The sequence below is a fragment of the Epinephelus fuscoguttatus genome, linkage group LG16, assembly GCF_011397635.1.
Source record: "Epinephelus fuscoguttatus linkage group LG16, E.fuscoguttatus.final_Chr_v1".
Taxonomy (NCBI): Eukaryota; Metazoa; Chordata; class Actinopteri; order Perciformes; family Serranidae; genus Epinephelus; species Epinephelus fuscoguttatus.
Genome location: NC_064767.1, coordinates 14,923,614 through 14,940,602, shown reverse-complemented (window position 1 = coordinate 14,940,602; position 16,989 = coordinate 14,923,614). Strand labels below are relative to the sequence as shown.

Below are 16,989 nucleotides of genomic sequence, written 5' to 3'. Positions count from 1 at the left end.
TGGCCGTGGTGATGAGTGTGTCTCTTTGATTGTAGACACGTGTGTTTGTGCATGGGAATGTGGGGCAGCGTGGTACAGCGTTTTTTCCAGGATCGGAGACCCACATTGTAAAACAACACCCCTCCCCCACCCCTTTAAAAGTTGAGTGGATTATTGCCCTACTATCTGCCTTTGTGTCTTTGTGCCACTTTGTCAAAGGATCCAGTTTCATGGGAGAAGCTGCTTGATCTACTGTGGATCAATACTGCAGCAGGCATTTCTTAAAAGTGAATTGTGTTTGTTAATATCTGATGCAACAATAATTTATTTTCCATCAGGGGCAATAGTCTAGAGACAGTTTTTAGTAACTGTTTTGCTCCCTCATGCAGAAGGATCACTTTCTGTTAACCGCCCCAGCCATCTGGATCTCAGTAACTTTCCTATTCATAATCTTCCAGCAGTAGCCAGATGGATGTAACACGCAGGTGCACCACAAACACATGTACACTTGTCACATGGCTGATTGGAAGTGAATGAATTTAACAATGAGTAACAGGAAACGGCCCTGTGTTCTCCCTCCATTGGCTTTACATGCTGTATGTCCTCCATTCACTATTCACAGTGTGCTGGCCACCTTCCCAGCATTGGTTTCCCCTTGTCCCCCAGGCGCTGTTTGCCCATTCTTTTGTTGGCTGGGTGTATTGGCGCCTCAAAAACCAATGCCAGCTACAGGTCACGTCATGTGCAAAACTGTTTGAGAACGTCAGAAGCTTGTTATTCTATTAATTTCTCATGAAGAATGTTCTGTTTGTTCATTTAATATACCCTTAAATATTGGGAGATTTTATTGTAACAATCACATGCTTTTAAACAGATAATAACAAGAACACTTTTCTGTTTCCTGCACTGGATTTAGTTTCATACATTTGAATAGAGTCACAAGTACTTAGTATGATGTTTAAGGAAGAGATATCGGATTTTTTCAGGTGTGATTAACATTTGTGGTAAAGAAAGGGATTAATAGAGCCTTTATGTCTCTTGCACGAACACGTGAAAGAATCAAGCCAGACTTGCTGTGCCAAAGTCTCAAGTAAGCTTGCCAGATTAATCCCTAATGCGCCTCACAGTCAGCGATCTTTGAAAAGGAGAGACATGCAACCACTGCGACAGATGGACAGGAGTACTACTAGTGTTATGACTGTGTTTTTATCACTACACGCATTTATAATACAATTACAATTAGGGCATATGTTCACAAGTGTGTGTGCATGTGTGTATGACTGCATTTTTTTGAGTTTCCTCTTTCACGCAACCTGTTAGGGAACTTTTAAAGTCAGTGTTTTCTGTCATCAACAGGAAACAAATTTACTGTGCTATATTAACCACTCAAAGTAAGATATAAAACTGCTCATCAGTGTCTCAATTCAAACCATACACACCTAAATCTAATCATCTCTTGTGCTGTCTTTCTGTGCGTTCTTTCCCCAGTTGTGTGTGATTCAACGTTCCTCCATGCCTCTGTTGGCATCTAATGGAAGAAAAAGCACCCATCAAGTCTGCCATGGTATCCAGACTGCCTAAGTTCGGTGGACGCTCCTCGACTGGTGGCGCGAGCCCCTTGTCCAATGGTTCCACACAGACAACCACCCCCACCCAGGATGGTAAAACTACTCCCCCAGCAACACGCCCAAATGGCTTAATCCGTGCCTCTCCTTTTTCACTGAAATGGAAAAAAGACGAAGGGACGACCCCCCCAAGCCCCACCACTCCCACCAGCCCTGGGGATGGAGTTGAAGACAAGGCTCAGACACAGCTTCCCACTCTGGCAAAGGAGGTAAAGAATGGCTCTTCAGCGACGCCCAAGATGCGGAGGTCAGGTGCTTTTATGGTGGCAGTGTCCAGCCCCAAGGCAATCCCCAAGCAATCTGTGAAGATGAGTCCCAAAGTGGGGACTAAGCTAACCCAAAGCCCGCTGAACGGAGGTCCAAAAATAGGCCATAATGGCTCCAGCATTCCTGCTCGAACAGGGTCAGAGTCTCGCCTTGTGCGGCCACGGTTGGGCTCCAGCTCGCCCAGAAGCAGCTCTCAAGACAGCCTGTCCCAGTCCAGTGACAGCCTGAAGACCTTGGCTTTGGATAACATGGTGCGTTCGAACAGCTTCACTCACTTCAAGCAGATTCCCTCGCCGACCAGCCAGCCCATGATACGATCCTTCTCCTTTAACCGGGCTGTGGAGCTAGCCAAGCCTCTGGCAAACACTCAGCTTCGGCCTCCTCGGAGTAGTTTCCTCAAACCACCTCAGTTGAGCAATGGAAGAGTGGGTTTAGGACTCGGAGGCCTTAATGGCAGCCTTGGAGGTTCAGGAGGTCTCAGTGGAGGACTTCAGTACAGTAAAACTCCTTCAGCTGCGTCCTCTCTGCCCGCCCTCTCAGTCCCTCCAGCACCCTCTACTCCCAGCTCTCTGAGGAAGCCTCTGCTCCCTAGCTGTGTGCTTACCAAATCATTGGGAAGCAGTGGGGGGACTTTGGGATACAGACTGGCTCGATCCGGACAGACCAAGCAGCAGAAGCCTCTTTTTCCAGGTAGGGTCAAGGGGGATATCAGAGCTTCAACTGCCCCTGAATGTGCAGGGCTGTTAGGGATAGCAACAGACAGTGAGCAGACTGCTGAGGTTGACAAAGTAGACTCACACAGTGACAGTGATGGAAGTTCTGGAGGAGGGAAGGGAGGAGGAGAAAGTGGTGTGCTTAGGAAAAGCTCTGGTCAGACAGCAGGAGAGACTCTAGAGGACATGTCCCTATCTTCTGTCTCATCTCTAGACAGAGGCGACACCAGTGAAGAGTTTCTAGATGACTTTGACTGTGTGGGAGATGTGTTCAGTGATGTGGACCTGCCTGACAATAGAAAAACTGGCAGTGCTACTCAAACCCGCCTACACAGCTTTCTCAACGAGACCCTCGACTGGGACACTATGGATCTGGCAGGTAAAAAACTGAATTGAAAGGAAATTCAACTAACTTTTTGTGTTACATTTGTGTCAGTTGTTCAGCCATGTGTTTATATTTCTTCTGCAGGGCATACAGAAGAAAGCCCTATGCAGGACTCCCAGGGACCACTGGTGGTGTCTTCAGAGCAAGGCGATGCCCTTCAGGCGTCGTCTGTGGAGATGTCACCCTCCAACAGCTCTGGTGGAACCTACATGTGGGATGAGGATGGGCTTGAGCCCCTTGGGGGGCCGGGGACACATCCTTGTGACAGCTATGATGATTCAGTGCTCAACAGCACGGTGAGTCCCAGATTCCAGTTTTGATGAATGTTGACATAAATGTGTATAATGCAGAAAAACACACAACCTTTGTAAATTTGTCATTTCTAAAAGCTGGTCTTTCGTAAAAGTATTTTTTCAGTGGTTCTACTTCTTCCCACTGCTGCCGGGGAAAAAAAATGCACTTCTTTTTCGAGGAGATGGCAGAATTAAAGAAAAGTCTTCAGTCAATAAACTGATATAAACTAAATAAGGAGAGACTCATTCACTCATTTGGAGAAATTAGTGTTTGTTTTTGGGATAATGGTCTGTTGTACAAATGGGCTCTCAGTTTAGTAGCTCTAATAGCAGCTGTTGCTGGTAGTTCTATGAAGACAGAGTGTGGGTGGGGCCACGAGAGGAGTCAAGAGTGGTGGGGCTGCAGTGTGGAGGCTTTTATGGAGGCAAAGATCTTCCAAACCTTAGGACGTCCAGAGCTACATTGCAATATCTCTGTTGGTGCTGCAAAACGATGCCGTTGTAGCATGTATGCAAGCTGTCCCCGTCTTCTGTAGTTTCAATGGGCCGCTCCAACACTGTATGGTGAGTGACCTGTTCCTGCACAGAATATGACATAAATAAACCATGGATGTATTGGAAAAACACACATGGATTCCAATAAGGCCGGTTTTAGAGTGGTTGCATGGCAAGTGATTACTATCGGATTTAGGGCCGCACATGAAAGTGGCCCAGGTCAGATTGGAAAAAAATCCATTTTTTGTCTGCACTACTCTGAAAAAATCTGATCTGTGTCACATGAGAGCAAAAAAAGGATTTGAGCCACATTTGCTTGTAGCTAATAAAGCCTAACAGTTTCAGCTCTGATATGTTTTGAAGTATACTATCTCAACCGTTTATATTAAACTGATAAGGAAGTAAGCACTCTTGTTGTAGCGTCTGCCAACAAGCCCCTCATGCTCTCCACTCCTTCTCGCTTAATGTCAACTGGCAGATTGCTCTGTAGCATATTTCAGAAACGGGAAATGGGTGGAGAGCAGCCAAAACCCTTCAGCGATGATATGGTTACTAAAGCTAAAAACTTCAGAGAACACTTAAAGCTGTTGCAGCTTTAACTGATTGCTAGTTGGCAAATAATAGGCTTTTGTGACTGGGAAGTGGGTTCATTTCCAAATACAGCTGTTTAGAAGAGAGAGAGGGTTGAAATAAATATAAAGGGCATGACATCTTAAGAATGTTCTGATGTACATTATACAAATGGACTTCCTGTAACATTTCTATAGGCACGACAGACAAGAGTTCAAGCATCAAAAGACCAGCTCAAAAGTGTGAAAATGTAGGCGTGTAGTATATGTCTTTAAAAACATAATGTACTTAATGGTAGCTGAAGGAGCCAAACCGAGATTACCCTCAGTCACACTGCATACTGACTAAATGTATTTACTGTAAAGTAATTCCAAGGGTGTGATGAATCTTGTTTGCATGGCCTAAAGTATCACTATTGTTGTGTTATATATAACTTAATGGTATTATTATCTGTAAAAATGGAAATTCACAGTCTTTGGTCTGTGATTACAAAGGCTAAACTTCCACCTTCAAAGTATTTGACGTGCTGTGTACATTAATAAGGTCTTATTTGTTATGTCAAGTTTAATTTCCCATAATAGAGGGGTGACTTTGTTCAGCTAATATACTTTGAGGTCATTATAGAGCACATGTACTGTTCTTGACCTTAGGCCAGCCTCCTCCTTACAACTTCAGGCCTTTTACGCATGATTGACACACACTGTACAAGGTTTAGTCCACTAATCAGTTCCACCTTTAAATAATTCCTCCGTCCTTTTATAATTAGGGATTAAACAAGCAGAACAAAGGCTGAGACAGAAAGCAAAACTGTCAGGAGGTTTTTGCCAGCGCTCACTACCAGTTTCATGCCAAGGTCTCCTGCTCCCTGAGAGGAATGCTGACCTGGCCGCCAACTGTGTGTTAATAGCATCGCTGGCCTTCGCTTTGGTTCCCTGTATCCCTCTAGCACGGCACCTGATCTCAGGAATGCATAAAGAGCTTAAAATGAGCTGGATTAGAAATGATATAATATGCTTTGTGTGTTTACTACTTTGACCATGTGATGTTGACACAAGTTTCAACTCACTGAAAATGTAACGTGTTAATCTCACAATAAAATCGATCAGTAGCACCTACCGAAGCAATAAGAAGTGGAAGAGAGAGCCTTATGTGTTCGTGCGCTGTGGGCATGCTCTGTCTGTATGTGTTCAGTGGTGCTGTCAGTGTCAGTACAAGCACACGTGCTTTGGCCATGTGTACCTGATTAAGAGTCATTCAGCATGTCTTAAGGAGTGTGTGTGTGTTTGTGCAGTGGATTAGTTGACCTGTCATCATGTGGTAGACTTGTTTGATGTTTTGAAAAGGCAAAGTGTTATCGACTTTCCATAATAGCAGACTGGCGATGATAACTCAGACCAAAGATTGTGTATTTTGCCATTTAATGGTCCATGTAAATCTTGTACTTATACTTATTGTATATGTACACAATATTCTAGATAACACTTATAAATAATACTAATACTAGTACTACTACTAATAATAATGATAAAGTATTTAAGTACTAGTAATAAAAACAAGTGTGATTATGGTAAAAACAAAAAATCAAATATGAACAATGGTGTTGGAAGAAGCTGGAATTAATTAAAAGCAAGTTCAAAATGATAAGCTTTGAGCTGTTTCTTAAAACTATCAACAAAAGCTGCCTGTGTTATTTATGGTGGAAGTTTGTGCCAAACCTTTGGTGCAGCACAACTGAAAGAAGCATCACCATACTTTTTGTAATTTATTTTGGCACATTAAGCAAGCTAGTGCTAATTAATCTAAGAGAGGGGTTTGGGACATACTCAGATCAACAAATAGACAGATATGAAGCTGCTAAACGATTTTGAACCTTAAAAACAGTAAAATAAATAAATAAAATCCATCCTTTATACACAGTTGGGCCAAACAATTAAAACCACTGACAGGTGAAGTGAATAACTTTAATAATGTCATTCACAATGCAGTATTGTGCTGGGAAACCTTGGGTCCTGGCACTCATGTGGAACGTGACAAAGAGCTCAAGGCACTGACCTGGCCTCCGAATTCCACAGATCCCAATTTGATTAAGCATCTGTGGGATGTGCTGGTATCCCACCTTGCAACCCACAGGACCCAAGGGATCTGCCACCAGCACCGTGGTGCCAGACTCCACTGGACATCCCCAGAGGCCCTGTGTACATGCCTCACCAAGTCCGGTCCGTGATAAGGCCTCTGATCTGTTGAGTCATGGATATAGGATGGGTTACCACTACATCCCATGGATGCTCAATTGGACTGGGATCTGGGGAATTTGGAGGCCAAGTTGATGCCTTGACCTCTTTGCCACATTCCTTGTGCCATTCCTGAGCAGTACTTATAGTGTTGCATGGAACACTGTCCTGCTGCCATCAGGGAGTGCAGGCGGCCCAAAGGGGTTTATATGGTCTGTTGCAGTGTTTGGATTGGTGGTATGGGTCAAGTGGCATCCACATGAATGTCAGGACCCAAGGTTTCCCAGCAGAACATTGCACTGTAACAAGACGATCATTGTTATTCAGTTCACCTGTCAGTAGTTTTGATGTTTAGGCTGATCGGTGTATATAACACTGCCTTAAACTAAGCAGAATTACATAATTGGAGAATAATCAAAAACGCGTAAGAGAATTTGAATCAGTCATAGAAGAAACATCTTCTACTGACTGTGCCACATGAGATCACAAACAGTTCACAAGTACAAGATGCTCTTCACATGATGTGACTGCAGTTCTCCACTAGATTGGGCTATTATCATTGTACATGATAAATCACGTAATTTTGTAATTGAAATAATTGTGCAAAAAGTGGGTGATTGGAGAGATGTAGTGCCCAAAATCCAGTGCTGTTCTGTTCTACCAGAATGAAACAGCCACAGGGCTACAAGTTTGTGTTTTACTAGAGGATGTGTGTCCCCTGAGAGTTTAACTGGAGGCTCTGTTACTTCAGTAGCAGCCATCGTTCCCGCCCTAGGCCAATGCAACAAAAGCCCAACACCACTAGAAATCTGTGGAGAAATGAATGAAGGCACGTTTGCAACTTGTGTGTATCCTTTATATGAAACACGTGAAAAGAAAATCTTCCCATTACCTTATTGAGAAAAGGAGTAGCATCTGTTAGTGAGGTACAAATGAGAAGAAAAGAATAGTGATGGTCCTTGCTCTCAGAGAAGGAAAGGTCTGATAAGTGAGTGGGAGCTGGAGAGGAAAATAGGAGCAAAGAGGAAAAAGACTAGAGCCAGAAAGAGAAAGGGAGAGACATAGCGACTGATTGCTGATGTGTGAAGATCAGCTCCATGGGGAATCAGCCTTTGAGATATTTAACTGAGCTATTTGATTAGAGGAAATGAGCCCACTTACTGTAATTGGATGCACTGAGCTCTCTCTGTCCCACCCCTTTTTCCTCCTATTTTCTTTCCATCTGTTTGCGTCTCTCTCTCTTACTCATTCTCCTCTTGTTCACTGAGTAAATAGTTCCTCGTAATGAGCTGAAAACCATGAATATAATCCTGTCACAAGGCATTGTCTGCGTCCAAACTGATTTGTAGTCCTTTCGGATTTATCCTGCATAATCTATGTGGTCTGTGATAGCAAAACTGAGGCATTAAACAATGTGTATCATAGTTTCTGAGCAGTTGAGTGAAATGCCAGGCCATAAAGCCTCTTTCCTGTGTTGTGCTTGTGAAAAGCCTCCTTCCCTGAATTAGATGCTGGAGAAAAGAAATGCAGGGTAATTAGACCTACTGTTGATGACATATAAAACAGCACGACGTGCAATCGTGGCTCTGAGCAAAAAGAAGAGTAATCTCCTATTTAGAAAAGATGCAACTGGTGTTATAGCATTTATGTAAGCAAAACTCTCCCTGTGTTTGTTGTTTGTTGGTATGAGAGAATGGATGAGATACTCCCAGCAGGTTTACTTTGCCATACAGCAGTGGCGTGCTCAGTCCACTTGGAGGCACTGTGCATCCTTAAGATAACACAATGTGCATGCGCCTGCTAGAGTTCCCGGCTTGTGTGTCCCAGTATTTTCCTGGCTATATATGGCTCTATCTGCATTCTTATGCCTCTGTGCAAAATCAAGGAGTGGGCTACCTGAGCTGATAATAACATTCCCATGATGCACCATGCAGCTCGGTACAGTACCAGCTTTACAAAATTGGCATTGTGAAATGGAGGACCACTTCTTACAATGACTGTTAATGTTTCCCGGGCCTCAGCGCAATTTATCATGCAGTGCAGCAGCATCAGTAGATCTGGGCACAATTTATATTTAAATGGTTGAAGTATTTCAGAGTATTTGAGATTACTTACTTTATTTTGTCCAGCAACTCAACCAATCATACATGCAAAGGACAAGGGAAAGAGCTGGAGCTGATACAGTAAGATCGATGCTTTCACAGTGCATTATAATACCTCTGTGAAGCTTATTAGGTTCATTTTTTCTTGCAACTGTGTCAGAATTAGTACTTTGGCTATAGAAGCTTTCGTTTTTGTCAGACATTGGATTGCTTTACATTAAGTACAGCCAATATGTTGTCTCCCTTCTGTATTTATCTCTCAACACAACCAGTTACCAAATGTTAATGCACCTTAGATATAATAATATTGAATGCAACATAACAAGAATCAACATATTTCTACCAGATTCTCAACAAACGCTAACAGTCTCAAATGTAGGATGCATTGCAGGGTTATTAGTTGGGCTGGGTATTGTTCCAAAAACTTACAATACCAGTACTAATGCCAGTGCTGTTAGTGTAATACAGTTACCATTAGAGCATTTCATTCGATACCTTTTATTTCTACTTCACATGATACCCATCCAGTGAATATTACCATTTGGTTTCATAAAATACCACTAGATGCCACAGCTGTTAAGTAATGCCTTCTTAATGTTTTGGTGGCATCTCAGCAGGCTGAACTGCTGACTCCGTCAAATAAACGCTGCTCGACTTCACTACACCACAGACTGTATGGGCTGTAGCTGCTGTGGTAGAGAGCATATTTGGTTGCAAGGAAAACCACTCAAATAGTCATTTTTTTCTAGATCTGTGTATAACATATGATTGAGTGCATGAATTGTTCAGCTAGAGAGGTTTCAATACTACTTGGTACTGGGTTCAATGGATACCTTAAAGTTATTGAGTATCAATTCCCAGCCCCAGTTTTTATATTGCATTGCATTACATTATCATCATGACAGTGTGCCGTCAGGTTTTATCTTTACTTGAATGGTCACATTTAAATGGATAAGTAACTTGGAGAATAAGCTCAGGCAAGTTAAGTTTTTATGGTAACTTTTGGAGGTTCTGTTTTCTTAAGAATTTTTCTGTTGACTTCATTATCTGTGTGTCTTGGAGTGTCTCTCATTAAAAGAAATATTCCCCTTTTAAAATACAGCTCAGTGACTGGTAGACAGTGTCCCTCCTCACAGCATGAAACCTTGCATGGAAAACGCCTTAATATTTCCCTTTTGCCTCTTCTGTCAGTTCTTATCCCGTCTGCTCTTGGATAGCTGGCTGATTTTTTTTCTCATTTTCTAGCAGTTTTTTGTTTCTCCTGTGGATGTTTTATCCATTCGGCCTTCTCCCACCCCCTTTTTCTCTTTCTGTTTTCCAACCACACTCCTGGTGGTTCTGTAATCCTTTGGTTTCTCCCTTTGCTTCCTCAAAGCTGCACAGTTACTGCTGCCTTTTATCCCTGATTTATTTATTTTGCCTCTAATTTTAGGCTTTTGTGGAGCCAGGTTGAGTCAGGTCAATTCATTAGTGTTTAAATGAGTGAGGTGCTTAAGCCTTTTGTCTGCAGAGTGCTTAGCCATTTATGGAACATGCTGCCAGTGAACTGGCTATGCTGTTGCATTAATGAGGCTTATAGCTTACCTGCTTTTGTTTGTCTTGATTTTAAATTGACAGCAGCAACCCTTTTAGGTAAACAGTGTTTTTTGTCTACCTCTTTTGGTGCATTCAGTGCGTTCAATAGAGACCATCACACACAGGCGAGCTACAAGTTTTTGCTTGTGACAACTGCTGTCTGAGTCATTCTCGAAATTACAGCCTATACTTCCATCATTATCCATCATGACTCCCTTTACTTTCCAACCACAGTCGTGATTATTATTTTCCTACTGATCATTACTGTGCTGCCTTTTATAACCACTTTGTCTCTCAACTGGCCCTCACGTATTGTAAATCTTAAATCGTCTGCCTATTGGGCCTTTGTGAGAGATAAAGGCAATGACATATTAGCTGATAGGCAACATAAAAGCAGAACCATTTTCACTGACATGATTTGGCTGATTAAGTATAATCAGTTTATTGACTGTATTTTACTTGCAGTTACATGATGGGCCATGACACAGAATGGTTTACAGTTGCTTAAATGTGTCATCACAAACTAAAGTTTCATTTTAGACTTGATTTACTAAAATAAGTTTCCTAGGTTTTGGGTTAAAGTCCTAGAATCTGCAACTAGATGATTTAAAGGAAGTAAACAAACAACAAAACAAAATGGCACGTGTAACTTTCTCTTGTTTGGACTATTACTGAGAGAAGTGGCACTATGAATGATTTATTACATAATTTTTTGGTTTCTAATACATCATACATGGGACATTATACCCCTACTTAAAGGGACAGTTCACCCCCAAATCAAATACATATTTTTCCACTTACCTGTAGTGCTATTCATCAATCTAGATTGTTTTGGTGTAAGTTGTCGAGTGTTGGCAATATCAGCTGTTGAGATGTTTGCCTCCTCCTGAACATAATGGAACTGGATGGCACTCGACATGTGGTACCAAAAAACAAAACAAAAAAAAAACTATTTGAAAAACTCAACAGCAGTGTTCCAGAAATCATGACCTGGGTACATAAGGTAATCCACAGACCTTGGTGTGAGCAGTTTCACATTGGAACAATTTTCTTTCTGCTGTACTACACCTGCCAACTGAATCACTGAGCATAAGGGAGTGTGCATCTAATGCTTGCGATATGTAAACATTAATGCCTCCCTCTTCAGCTAAGCTTTAACATTGCCTAGCTTAGTGGTGCCAGGTGAGCTAGCAGTAGATGCACACTTCCTTATAGCACTCCAAGCAAGAGGAAAAAATATGAGTAATCTGTCCATTTGATAGTCATTAGTCAACAGGTGTGTTCAAATACTTAAAAAGCTGCACTATAAATTACACATCTGTAAGTAAAAGTTAGCATTTCCTTACCTTATTTATATAGAGTTTTAGACACTTTTTTATACATGATGTGATTCTCACTGCCATACTGACATACAAACATTGCATTTGTTATACATTCATTTCCAATTTCAACTTGCTGCATTCTCATTTACATTCCATACTCGTTATGATATTTTAAGTTGTGGTGATGTAATTCAGTATCAAGTCTTTCACTGATAGTTGGTCTTCTCTTCTTGCTGATCTGCAGTGGTACCAGCTCTATCCATTTTGCTAAGGCTCGTGTGAAAGGAAAGCTGCTGTAACCCCACCTTTCTAGAGAGAGTGCTTTAGTATACAGCCAAATATAAATAGATGGAATGAAAAAGAAAGTTTGACAGGAGAGAGTGAGATCTTTTTGCCGTGCTTACAAAATATTCTTTTGATTCTTGCACAAAAAATGTATTATTTCCACAGAGCTTCGGTTTGCTATTGGTTGTATTTGCAACTATGGGTTTACATCATTGGGATTAGAGTTACTGTATACGGTTTTCATCTTTGATGCTTTGATGTTGCATTTTGTAACTTACAGATGAGTAAAACTATCAATCAAGTATATCAAGTATACACATCCGAATACCTCCCTCCCTCAAAGGACGTCCATACTTAAATTCAAATTAAGCAGAGCTCTGCATGCATACCATATAAACCAACATAATTAAACTACTTCAGTTGTTGACGTGAGTGACTACACCTGAAAACAAACCCTTTTCAAACTACGATCATCTTATAAAACAGTGCATCGTGTAAACAGCACAGAAACCTGAGGTGTCTGCTTGTTTGGCACTGGGTGCAGCAGGGTTCCTGTGTTGACAGTGTCTGTTTTCATGTCTGAGGCATATACACTGTGGCACAGAAAGCACACTGTTGTCCCCTTTTCAACAATATGCACATCATAAGCACTAAACGAAACAGGAAAAAGATAAAGCTGAGAAAAACATACCCAACTCTATTTTGCTCTGTTCTGCAGCTGCCACCTTTCATTAAACAATTTCTCTCAGTGTGCCTCCTCCGCACTGCCTCAGTTTCTTTCTCTGAATGTTTTCCTGTGCATAGCTTAACACAACCGAAATGAACCCTTAATAGAAAGGATATTGCCATTTGTATCAATATTTTTCTGGCCATTCTTTGTCAAATGTGAAAAGGAAGTCATCAAACTTTTTAGCATAACAATAGAATCTAAAATATCGGTACCAGCAGCGACAGGGGTCACTGAGTGGGTCACTCAGTGGTTCACTTCAGGGTCACTCAGTTGGTCGCTCAGTGCCGTGTCCCACCAATGTGGAGTGGGCTGATTTTGAACCATTCAGGGTATTTCAACCAAAAATAAATTGGTTTGGAACCTGAAAGGCAGGTTCCCAGCTGGAACCAAAAAATATTCGGTTTTTCTTAACCTGAAGTGTGACCCATGACAATATATGTCATATTCTACAGGTTGGAAAAAGAGGGTGGAGAATGCAGCAATAGAGATGTAAAGTGAGAAATCATCTCAAAAAAAAGAGCGTGCAGTGGTCTCATGAATAGTCGGTCCATGCTTGTTTTTTGGATAAAAACAAACATCTGTAATAACATAACAAAAGCTCACAGGTAATCAATGCAATTTCCCATTTTTCTACAACTGTTAACTTCTGTTGTGCGATGTAGAACTCCCTCAGTTGTTTAGGCGTCCTTGATTGCAACGGTTCTGATCAGAACCAGTTCAAGAACCAAAAGCTAATTTGGTGGAAACGGAGTATCAGGGAAGTAAAGTGAATTTGGGCAGTTATGTCCCTTTAAATTCTATGTGGGGCAGTGGTGTAGTGGAAGTTGTCGAGGTGGGTATGCTACTAGGTAGATGGGTAGGTTGCTGAGAATGAAGCAAGTATACCCTCCTATATATTCCAATGGCTTCTTGGCTGATAGGTGGGTTAACTGAACAGCCTTAAAAGAAGTGGGTAAACCCTGTATACCTGCGTACACCCTCCACTACACCACTGACTTCATTCACCTCAACTGAAGAGATTGGTTACCATAATCTAGGTAGCTCTTATCATAGTATTATATTTTAATAAGACACAAATTCAACATTTCCCCGTCTAGTTTTACAGTAAAAAGCGGCCTGGCATTTCAGGGGGCAAACAGTAATACCTTTCTATTCCTGGAAGGCTTTTACTGTGAAACATCAAAGTGCTGAGTTTTATTATCTGTAACTTACTGTTAGATTGAGAGAGCAAGAAGTAAAATTGATCAGAATTAATCAGTGATTGATATAGTGTTTTTGGGGTGATCAAGAGACACATGAAATGATGGTATTGTTGGACCAAATAGAGATGTTCAGATACAAGATCGAGTACCAATCCAGTACTGCTGTGTAAAAAAACCTAAACAGGTATATTCTACTAACCCTGTATCAAAGTGAAATGATTGCTATCGTTGTTACTTGGCATGGCTCAGATTAAAACCCTTGTAAACATGAACAAATACATATTATCTAATTTGATGATTGGTTGACGGCTAACACTACACAGTATTACCTGGAAATCAGTTCCTCTTTGCTGCTCTAGAGCAGTAGTTGCCAGTGGCTGCAAAGCGCAACTTGCTGCGTTGGCTACTGTTTTAGACTGGAGAGGAACTGATTTCCAGGAAGACTGTCATTTTATTTGGGTGTTGAAGTCTATTAATAAATTAAGAGGTATCCAATCAGTGCATAGTCTTACGTACTCCAACCTTTTAGGCAGTATCAGAGGCATTTGAATACTGGTATCGGAACAACATCAGTACCAAAGGCATTTATGCTGTAGCAGTACCAATGATGATGAGTCCAAGTAATGTTGTCTTTTTTCCTCCAGCTTTTATTTGAAACATGTCAGTATTTGTTTCAGTATTTGAGACCACGCCAATACCAGGTTTTGTTGACAGCTTGTTGTATACAATTATACTGCTCTCTGTACGGTAGCATACCTTCCCTCAAGCCCTCCTACGCAACACTGACAGGATGCCTGTTTTAATTGAGGGGAAGAGAATAAAAGAAGAATCAAAATGAAAATATATTCTTTTTAAGAGATTTTCTGGTATTCTGTGTGTGTTTTTATAAACCAATACTTTGGTGTCATTCTTTGGATGCTTGGACTCCCACCACTCATGAATTTCTCAAACACTCAGAGCTCACAGCGGACACCTAATTATCCCTTTAAAAGCCAATAAGACCAACAAAGCTTTTACAGTGGGTGTACTGGATTATCCAACATTTCACACATCGTACAATGGTTATATTCAGTGAGACAGACAATGAAAATGGACTTTTTGTTGAAAAACGGTCTTAGTTCAAGAGCTGCAAATGAGTTGGGTAAATGGATTACAGTGACATCTGGAAATGATTGGGGTAGAGGACGTATCCTCCATCAAAACTACCAGCGAGTCCCAAGGTATAGAGTATTAAAAATTACACTGTTCAGTAGGGATGCTAATGTCACACAAGAGACACACACACACACACACACACACACACACACAGCAACAGCAGCTGAGCACATCAACCCCAAACCCAGTCCATTTCTATGCAAGATGATGCATACGCTATAATATAGTATATCAGTGTTTCCTGGAGATTATTTCAGAAAGCATTTGACCTTCAAAAAACTAATGATCCTGCAAAAAAGACATGTTTAATATGTTGATTTCTAGCTCTCCTCTCTGATAGAGCAGCTCAACTGAGATTTCATTACAAACTAATAGAAAGGTACTGGGTTGAAAAGAGCGGCTTACTTCTTGTGAGACACAAGAGAAGAAAAAGACAGACGTCTGAAAAGAACAAGTACAGTCAGTCTAAAGACTTCTCACTGGCGCTATTGATTTGACACCCTTAGCCTAACACTGAAGTTTGTTGCTTTTTGAAGAAGTTTGAGCTGAAAATGAACTACCTACATTGCCTTTTTGGCTGATTGTGCCATGGTGCAAATTTATAATCTGCTCACGACAACCAAAAGTCTACCAGAGATCCCAAAAAGATACTATCCAAGAAAGCAATGAGCAGAATTAAAGCTCCCGTAATGAGCTTTTATTTCGCTCTGCAAGTCTGTCGTGTGGGCACGTGGGTCGTTTGAGGGCAAACTGTCAGAGAGAGAAGTTAAGCCTCAAAACTTTCCCAGTGATTTTGAAGGTTTTAATCAGTGTTTGATCCAGCCGTGTTTGTTGGAAAATTCATCTGATGTTACGGTGGGAGCATGTGTGCCATGAAAGTGAGTATGTTGGAAGACCTTCCCATGGCTGTTATGATTCTGAATGTTGCTCATGCTGCAGGCTTTGGATTGATGGAGCATTTCTGGGTGTCTAAAATGGATCGAACATGCGCATGTCATGTGTCAAACTCATATGCTCCTACAAGTCAAATCATTATTCTCTTAGTGAGAGCAAGCATAACAGCTACAACTTAATTGGCTGAAGCTGCTGCTCAAATGCATTTTAATAACCATTCATAACAGATATTGACTCGGCAGTCTAATCCAAGGGTCCACAACTCCTGCAGTTCTTGGGAATCCATTATTAAACAAAATAGTGTTTATGCTCTTCATGATAGGATGAATTCCAATTACTCCCCAGCTCCATAACAATATGATGCAATAGGTTTGTAGTAGAACTGCTTTTCTCTCCCTCTCCAAGGAATAGGTCAGAAGGCAGGGTCACAAAAAATCATGGCAATACAACAGGAAGTGATTCAACATTTTGCACAGCAACATATCAGCAGAGCAAAACATTACATAAATGTGCAGAACACTGTCTTACTGAGCAGGTACTGTTATATAATTTCAGTAATTAACCCAAGCCCAGGTCCCTTCTGTTGTGTGGTTTGCTCTGATAAATGACTACTTTGGACTGTGTGAGATGTAATTCTCTCTGGGGCTACACTAAGACACAAAGACAGTCAATGCAACACAGGGACAGAGACAGAGAGTAAGATGTGAATGTTGCTGGAATGAAGAGACAAACATATTATTTACTGGTTTGGTGCTCCTTTTTTAAGATACAGGGTGGCTGTAGCTCAGGTGGTGGAGCAGGTTGGTGATGCAATCCCTGGCTCCTCTTTTCAATATGTTGAAGCCAGTGGCGTCCCAAGCCTATTTGATGCCTTAGGCGCTGCAGCTCGACAGCCAAAGTACTGCACATGTATTACCAAATTGCAAATAAATAACCTCGCTAACAAGAAACAATTAGATAAAAATATGTGCTAATGTGCTTTCAATAACACCTTGTACATGCGCTTTAATAATCGTAGAAATAAATGATCATTAAAAAAGAATTACTAATTAACTCGTTCAGAAAAATAAATTAACAATAAATTAATATATGACATTGTAAAAATGATAATAAAATGTACAAATTAACTTTCTAATTGAACTAGGGATACAACAATTTTGAATTTT

General features: G+C 41.1%; 1 protein-coding gene across 4 annotated transcripts in view; it reads left to right on the top strand.

The window, feature by feature from the left end:
* The window catches only part of ccser2a (coiled-coil serine-rich protein 2a), a 71,901-nt gene that overhangs the window by 14,946 nt on the left and 39,966 nt on the right, over positions 1 to 16,989 (top strand). For 3 of the 4 annotated variants that reach the window (XM_049599662.1, XM_049599664.1, XM_049599666.1), the window contains exons 2-3: positions 1,468 to 2,963; positions 3,054 to 3,265. In XM_049599662.1, coding sequence (XP_049455619.1) covers positions 1,511 to 2,963; positions 3,054 to 3,265 — 1,665 coding nt within the window. In that variant the 5' untranslated portion in view covers positions 1,468 to 1,510. The remainder of the gene's footprint in view (positions 1 to 1,467; positions 2,964 to 3,053; positions 3,266 to 16,989) is intronic. The other variant, XM_049599665.1, reaches the window with a different exon arrangement.